Source organism: Girardinichthys multiradiatus, chromosome 3, assembly GCF_021462225.1.
Source record: "Girardinichthys multiradiatus isolate DD_20200921_A chromosome 3, DD_fGirMul_XY1, whole genome shotgun sequence".
NCBI lineage: Eukaryota > Metazoa > Chordata > Actinopteri > Cyprinodontiformes > Goodeidae > Girardinichthys > Girardinichthys multiradiatus.
Window position 1 is genome coordinate 44,103,564 of NC_061796.1, and position 9,093 is coordinate 44,112,656.

Here is a 9,093-nt window from a genome sequence, read left to right on the forward strand (position 1 = left end):
GAGACCCAGGAAGGTAACAGAGGACTGGTGAAACTCACATTTCTCAGCCTTAATAAATAATCGGTTCTCCAGCAGCCTTTGAAGGACTAGTCGAACGTGATGATGGTGTTCTTCAAGGTCTCTGGAGTAGATCATAATATCGTCAAGGTACACAAAAACAAAGATGTCCAAAAAATCTCTTAACACATCATTAATCAGCGACTGGAAGACTGCTGGGGCATTGCAAAGTCCAAAAGGCATGACTAAATACTCAAAATGACCAAAAGGAGTCTAAAAAGCTGTCTTCCACTCGTCCCCCTGGCAGATTCTAACTAGATGATAAGCACTCCTAAGGTCAAGCTTGGTAAAGACAGTAGAACCCTGAACTGGTTCGAACGCAGAGGAAAGTAAAGGAAGTGGGTACCTATTCTTAACTGTAATTTGGTTCAAACCCCGATAATCAATACAAGGACGAAGGGAACCATCCTTCTTCCCAACAAAAAAAAAACAGCACCCACAGGGGAGGAAGAGGGACGAATAATACCAGCAGCTAGGGAGTCATTAATGTAATCCTCCAAAGCCTGTCGTTCAGGTCCAGAGATGGGATACAACCTACTGGTGGGGAGTGGAGCCCCAGGAAGGAGGTCAATGGCACAGTCATAGGGCCTATGGGGGGGGCAGAGTGAGTGAAAAATCTCTGTGAACACTCCTGAATACACCGAGGCTGCTCTTACATCGATGCCACACTCTGTCAGGTCAGATTCATAGACGAACAAGTTGCCTTTCATTAACTGCTCAAATGCCAGTTTCCCCAATGACTGAATCATCTTCCTGGTCTCTGGAGTCCAGAACGAAACTATGTCAGTTCTTCCATCATATTTGACATGTTTTACATTGGAGAGAACCACCAGGCAGTGGACATACATCTAGGTCAGGGACTTGGGCAAGTCTCTTTTCTCCTTGGTTTTAAATGCATTCTCTAAAACAGTAGCAGTGACCCAGCAGAACACAGGGATGTGACACATTATGAAGATGCTTCTTGACATTTTAATGTGAGAAATTACCCTTCTGCTTTCCTCTTCTTCTGTGAATCTCTTTCTGAAGTACTCCTCCTTCTGAGGGTCATTGAATCCTCTGACTTCTGTCACCAGGTCAACAAACTCAGCAGGGATCTGATGGGCAGCTGCAGGTCTAGTTGTGATCCAGATGCGAGCTAAGGGAAGTAACTTCCCTTTGATAAGGTTTGTCAGCAGGACATCTAAGGAAGTGGGCTCTGAATCATCCATCAGGACCTCCTTGGTCTTCAGGTTCAGAGGAAGTCGACACTCATCTAGACCATCAAAGATGAACAAAACTCTGAACTCTTCGAAGCTGTGGATTCCTGCTTCTTTGATTTCAGGAAAGAAGAGATGAATAAGTTCGACCAAACTAAACTTTTTTCCCTTTAACATGTTAAGTCCTCTAAAAGAAAATGGAAATGTGAACTGGATGTCCTGGTTAACTTTTCCTTCAGCCCAGTCCAGTGCAAACGTCTGTGTTAAGACTGTTTTCCCGATGCCAGCCACTCCCTCTGTCATCACTGTTGTGATTGGTTTATCTCTTCCAGTGAGGGGTTTAAAGATGTCTTCACATCTGATTGTTAATATTGGTTTAACAGGTTTTCTGAAGGCTTTTTCAATCAATTTCACTTCATGGTTACTGTTGACCTCTGTGGGGTCTCCTTCAGTTATGTAGAGCTCAGTGTAGATCTTATTAAGAAGGGTTGGATGACCTTCTTTGGCAATTCCTTCAAACACATATGCCAGCCTTGTCATCAGATTAGATTTGAGTTTGCATTGGCATTTGGCCGCAACGCTCTCTGTAAATAGCCAAAATGAGAAAACAAAGAATTACGCTACATGGGCGTTTACATTACACATTCTTTAAAGTACAAAAAAGATTTTGCTGTTTCATAGAAGAAGACACATATCCCAAGTCCTTATGGTATTTTACAATAACCATTTTTAAATTAAAGATTAGCAACTACTCTCACTGACAATAAAGCACCAAGTCAGCCACCTCTAGGAAAGGGTCCATATGGACTTAATTTAGTCCTCATATTTATATTTATATTTATATTTATATTTATACTAATATTTATATTATATTGTAGATATGTTTGTACTGTTTAATTTGTACTGTATTGCACCGACTACGCCAAAACAAATTCCTTGTATGTCCAAAAAGCCACTATTATATATGTAATATGTATATAGTATAGTAATAGTACAGTATATATATATGTATATACATATATATAAATTCTTTTTCTATTTTGTGCCACTATTACATGACAATTCAAGAGTGTAATTTATTTAAGATTTTCTTGAAGTTGTCTGCAAAATTTATATACTTTATGGATACTTTACAAAGATTGAATTCTAGCACTGGATTTATTTCAATCCCCGCATTTTGATGTCTTGGACAAAACAACTTGATCTAAAAATCCAGTGAAAAAATTACAAATATAATTCAGTGCTTTTTCTTTAGCATTCTATCATAGTAAGTTCTCTTACTGTTATGTAGAGCAAAGGCCAACTCTTCTTGTTTCATTCTCCTTAAAAATTGCAGGGTGATGTTGAGAACTGCTTCTTTGATAAATCTCTTCTGCTCTTCATCTTCCCAGTTCACCACCTCCTCATCATCATCTGAGCTATGAACGTGTTCTGGGTCTAAAAGCTTATGAAACCTCCTCTGCTCATTCTCAACAAAAGTAATGACATTCCCTTCAAGAATCTGAAATAAAACAGGGTTGCAATTTAAATTTTTAGAGGTAGAAAAGGAGAAACTCATGTCGGCCCTGACAAATATCATGAAAACAAAGACATTTGTTGATCATGCTAAACCAGCTCTGTTACATTTAATGATTGTGGTAACTGTACTTTTATGTCACAAACCAGCAAATAATATGTAATGCAAAACAGCGCAGGGAAAAAGTATTTATTTCTGCTGTTTTTGCTTTTTTGTCACACTTAAATGTTCAAGATCTTTAAACAAATGTTTATGAAAATGTGAAAATAATCCCCTTTTTAAGACCAGGCAATGTGGTAATTAACCATATTATTCGGAAAGCTGAATTCAATTTCACTAACCGGCCAGATTACCCCCACACCAGTAGAATCAAGAAATCACTGCAATAGGACCTGTCTGACAACATGAATTGGGCCAAAAGAACAACACATCAATGCCTGATCCAAATAAATTCAAGAACTGATAAGAACCAAAGTCTATGCACTCTAGTTGACTGGGAAGGGAGTGAAAGCTATTTCTAAGGCTGAACCACCGTGAGAGCCTTTATCCACAAAGAGAGAAAACATGAAAAAGTGGTGAAAATTCCAGGAGATCACAAAACTACCAAGAATAAGATGTAAAGCACCGCATGCCTTAATTTAATCATTTATGGTCAGAGCTCATTATTCACCAAGTAAAAGAAGACCAGGCAAAAATGGCATCCATATAGTTCCAAGGCCAAAAACCACTACTGACCACAAAAAGACAAAACAAAACTCCTCACAAAGACTTGTCTCACATTTATAAACATCTTCCATCTGAATCATCCCCAAGGCTTCTGAAAAAATATTCTGTGGACACAAAAGTGAAACTTCAACTCAGCTCTTCAGAATAAGAACATCATACCAACAGTCGAACATGGTGGTGGAAGTGTGGTGGTCGGGGCACTTGGGATATGCAACAGGACAATGATGGAAAGCACAGCAGTTAGTTCACCTCTGAACAGCTCAAACAAAACAGACTAAAATTTTGGCGTGGCCAAGTGAAAGTCTGGACATAAATCCATTTGAGATGTAGTGTTTATTTTCTTCAAACAGACTGTTCATGCTTAAAAACTTTCCAGTTTGGTTAAATTAAAACAATTCTGCAAAGAATAGTGGCCCAAAAGTCCTGTAAAGCAATATAAAAGATTGATTGTCAGAAATCACAAACAGTTAAAAGCCGTTTATTCCATCAAGTTAAATTATTGTTTGCACACTGTATTACCATTTACTCAGGTTATCTTTGTCTGAGGAAAAAATGTTTGATCTGAAATACAGGTCCTTCTCAAACAATTAGCATATTGTGATAAAGTTCATTATTTTCCATAATGTCATGATGAAAATGTAACCATCATATATTTTAGATTCATTGCACACTAACTGAAATATTTCAGGTCTTTTATTGTCTTAATACGGATGATTTTGTCATACAGCTCATGAAAACCCAAAATTCCTATCTCACAAAATTACCATATCATTAAAAGGGTCTCTAAACGAGCTATGAACCTAATCATCTGAATCAACGAGTTAACTCTAAACACCTGCAAAAGATTCCTGAGGCCTTTAAAACTCCCAGCCTGGTTCATCACTCAAAACCCCAATAATGGGTAAGACTGCCGACCTGACTGCTGTCCAGAAGGCCACTATTGACACCCTCAAGCAAGAGGGTAAGACACAGAAAGAAATGTCTGAACGAATAGGCTGTTCCCAGAGTGCTGTATCAAGGCACCTCAGTGGGAAGTCTGTGGGAAGGAAAAAGTGTGGCAGAAAACGCTGCACAACGAGAAGAGGTGACCGGACCCTGAGGAAGATTGTGGAGAAGGGCCGATTCCAGACCTTGGGGGACCTGCGGAAGCAGTGGACTGAGTCTGGAGTAGAAACATCCAGAGCCACCGTGCACAGGGGTGTGCAGGAAATGGGCTACAGGTGCCGCATTCCCCAGTCCTGGGCTACAGAGAAGCAGCACTGAACTGTTGCTCAGTGGTCCACAGTACTTTTTTCGGATGAAAGCAAATTCTGCATGTCATTCGGAAATCAAGGTGCCAGAGTCTGGAGGAAGACTAGGGAGAAGGAAATGCCAAAATGCCAGAAGTCCAGTGTCAAGTACCCACAGTCAGTGATGGTCTGGGGTGCCGTGTCAGCTGCTGGTGTTGGTCCACTGTGTTTTATCAAGGGCAGGGTCAATGCAGCTAGCTATCAGGAGATTTTGGAGCACTTCATGCTTCCATCTGCTGAAAAGCTTTATGGAGATGAAGATTTCATTTTTCAGCACGACCTGGCACCTGCTCACAGTGCCAAAACCACTGGTAAATGGTTTACTGACCATGGTATCACTGTGCTCAATTGGCCTGCCAACTCTCCTGACCTGAACCCCATAGAGAATCTGTGGGATATTGTGAAGAGAACATTGAGAGACTCAAGACCCAACACTCTGGATGAGCTAAAGGCCGCTATCGAAGCATCCTGGGCCTCCATAAGACCTCAGCAGTGCCACAGGCTGATTGCCTCCATGCCACGCTGCATTGAAGCAGTCACTTCTGCAAAAGGATTCCCGACCAAGTATTGAGTGCATAACTGTACATGATTATTTGAAGGTTGACGTTTTTTGTATTAAAAACACTTTTCTTTTATTGGTCGGATGAAATATGCTAATTTTGTAAGATAGGAATTTTGGGTTTTCATGAGCTGTATGCCAAAATCATCTGTATTAAGACAATAAAAGACCTGAAATATTTCAGTTAGTGTGCAATGAATCTAAAATATACGAATGTTAAATTTTCATCATTACATTATAGAAAATAATGAACTTTATCACAATATGCTAATATTTTGAGAAGGACCTGTATTTAAGTGTGACAGAAAATCAAAAATAAAAGAAATATGTAAGGAGGCAAATTCTTTTTAAATTGTTTGATAATTACATACTTTCTTTTTAATAGCAACCTTGTTAGTTTATTTGTTCACTTATAAAGTTACTGACCTTAAATACAGAGTCCATGTTTGCCCTCTGGGGTGTTCGGTGGAGAGGTCATAATTTATTGCAGTGGACAATTTCAAAAAAACTTGAGACATTTAAGATAAGATGGACTTTCTAGATCTCAAAATGGAGAAATTAACTCATTTCCAGATAGGAGATAATAAGTCTACCTAAATCTGCACTTCAAAACACAAAATAGGGGAGATACTGACCACTGAATGCTTTAGCTCTGCACTCGGATACATTATAAGGTTTAAAAACATCTGTTATTGAGAGACACTGTTAAAAGTACAGCACCTTGCAAAAGTACTCACACCCCCAGAACTTTAATCATGTTACAACCAAAACTTTAATGTATTTCACTGGGATTACACTTGCTGGAACCAAGACAAAGTATGCATAAATGTCAAGTGGAAGGAAATTGTTACATGTTATTTTCTGCTAGTTATTTTCTGATACCCCTAAATAAAATCCTGTGCAACTCACCTAATTAGTAAATAGATGATTTACGTGTGTAATTACGTCGCAGTTTAAATGCAGCTGTTCTGTTAAGGCCTCAGAGGTTTGTTAGAGAACATTAGTGAACACACAGCATCACGAAGACCAAGGAACACCGCTGGCAGGGTTAGGGGGAAAGCTAAATCTAACAGAGCTCTATTCAATCCATCATCTGAATATGGATGGCGTATGTGACAGCAGCAAATCTACATGGCTCTCCACCTAAATTGACAAGCCAGGAAAGGAGAGCTTTAATCAGAGAAGCACACAAGGCACCCATGGTAACTCTAGAGGAGCTGCAGACATCCACAACTCCAGTTGGAGACTCTGCTGACAGCACAGGTTAGGTTAGTTGTACACTCTACAAATCTGGTCATTATGGAAAAGTGGAAAGAATAGAGCCATGATTGAAAGCAAGCCATGTGGGAATAACAGCAAACATGCGAAAGAAGGTGCTCCACTCAGATGATATCAAAACGAAAGCATTTGGCCAACACTGCACTGTTATGATTCTGGCACGTCTACCTGCTCTGCCCTGCTCTCAGGCATACAATCAACAAATCTGCTTCACCTGTCTGCTGCTGCGCTGGAGCACAATCACCATCATGCCACAAACTCGTTTGACTGCAGTTATATACAGCCCTCGGACAGGCAGACGGTACCAGATTTTCAAAAACATTATTGTGAGTTCTTATCCAGTGTTCTTTCCTGCCTGATCTTGTTCTTTGACCTTGCCTTGTTTAACGGAGTTCTCCCTCCTGCCTGCCCCCTGTCCAACGGATTGGATCCTCGTGTTCGATCCTGGTGTTGTTTCTGGTTACGGATTTACGCCCCTGCCAAGCCCCTGGTTTATTCAGCCTGCATCCGCCTGCCTCTCATGCCTGCCTGGAGCAGCAGTCAAGGGGACTGTCCCTGCTCTCTGTGTTCCGACCACAGCTTCTGAGGATTTGGATCAGTCAAAAATCCGACTCCAGTCTATTGAACGCCTCCACAAAGAGTGTCTGGATTACTTCCTCTTCTGGGTTCTGGACTTCATTTCCAGTCTGAGAAGGTTATAGTGGCTTTATTCAACTCGATCAAAATCCACAGTTTTATTCAGCCTCTGACTCTCCTTTCCGTCCTCAGTGATTCGTGGAAGTTGACTTCTGGTTTCCTGTGTGCTGATCCTGTTTTGCTGAATAAACCTTTTAACTCTTTACTTTGTGTTGGGCTGAATTTGGGTCCTCTGTTTCTGGTCTTAATATGCACATCATCTTATACATATCCATCACATCCATAGTGAAATATGTAGTGGCAACATCATGCCATGGGTGTACTTTTCCTCAGGAATGGCAGCGAAGCAGGTCCATCAGTTAGAGGCTGAGAAAAAACTTGACAATGGAGAGAATGTTCACCTTTCACCAGGACAATGATCCTAGACAAACAGGCAGAGCTACAATGAAATGATTTATAATCATATGTTGGAATGGCCCAGTCAAAGTCCATATTTAAAATCAACTGAGAATCAATGGCAAGGCTTGGATTTCTGTTACCAGATGATCTCCTTCATTCAGACAGAGCTTTAGCTTTTTTGCAATGAAAAATTGGGCAAAATTATCAGTCTCTACATGTGCAACAGTGCTGGAGGCCTTCTCCAAAAGATTGGTGCTGCACCTCCAGCAAAAGGTGTTTCTACAAAAGATTTACCCCAGGGTTGCTGAATAGAAATGCATGACACAAAATTCAGATTTTGTAGAAGCTTCTTACTACTTTTTCACAATGAAGCACCACTTTATGATCACCAACCACTTGAAATCTCATAATACAATAAAGTTTGTGGTGGTAATGTAAAAATTGTAGAAAATTAAAGGGGTATAAAACAAATAAAATGATCTAAAGCAGTCATTTTTGTATCTCAACATGTTCATGAAAATGTAACCCAAACATGTCCTTATTTCTTACCCAAACAATGAATGCTGTTGAAACCCAACAGGGTAATCCATAGATTTGCTGCTGTGTAAGGATGCAGTGTTTGGTGTAGGACAGCTCTGACTTTTTTGTACAGTCCTGATAGAAAAGAGGAATTGATAAAACTCGGGTGAAAAATAGTTTTCGGTTTGTTTTTCCAGATTTTTAAGAAAAGATATAAAAAATAACGTTCAAAAATCTGGTTAAGGTAAGATATTTGACGGATTCTGCTTGAAAAAACATGTAAGACTGTGTTTATGAAAAAGGAGTGGTCATATGGTACATTAAAAGATGAAGTGTTGTTGATTTATATTGAAAAGTCGTCTCACCTATGGAAATTAAGAGGAAAATCCATGGATTTCTGTCTTTCCAGGAACAAGCTTGTTGGAGCACAGTTGGAGTTTTTCTGCTCATTCCTGAAAAAAAGAAGTGTTTTTAGATTTCAGGTGAAAGAAAACAGAGCGTAGTCAAATGTGGTCTGTAATATACTGGCAGCATCTACCAGACACAGACTTATTTTTGCTTTTCCACTGGTCATTTGGTAGGGTACACCCTGGACAGATCTGCAGTCCACCACAGGACAACACACACAAAGGACCCTGGATCCTTAACAATAAATATTTTTATAAAACACTAAATATTTTTATGCAGGAAGTTTATTATTAAGCATATTTTTATGGACAATGATAGAAACTGCAGCTCAAATGATACGTATGATAACTGTTAGAAGAGAAGCATCGGCAAAATGAAGAAGAAAAAAGAATATAATTGTTCTTTTTGAAACTGAGCGGATAATCCAAGAATTCATTCTGGGAAAGCAGATTCTTCTCTGGTGAGTCCTAAAATTAAGTGGAATAAAAGATGAATAAAATTCATGAACAC

The 9,093-nt window shown here is 39.5% G+C and overlaps 1 protein-coding gene across 1 annotated transcript; it reads right to left on the reverse strand.

Moving 5' to 3' along the window:
- Positions 1–905: 905 nt before the first annotated feature.
- LOC124866156 (protein NLRC3-like) lies at positions 906–5,906 on the reverse strand. The gene is made up of 3 exons (XM_047361833.1): positions 5,770–5,906; positions 2,535–2,754; positions 906–1,837 (listed from the first exon to the last, which is right to left on the reverse strand). Exons 1-3 carry the CDS (start codon positions 5,785–5,787, stop codon positions 906–908), a joined length of 1,170 nt encoding a protein of 389 aa, XP_047217789.1. The 5' UTR covers positions 5,788–5,906.
- Positions 5,907–9,093: the final 3,187 nt, after the last annotated feature.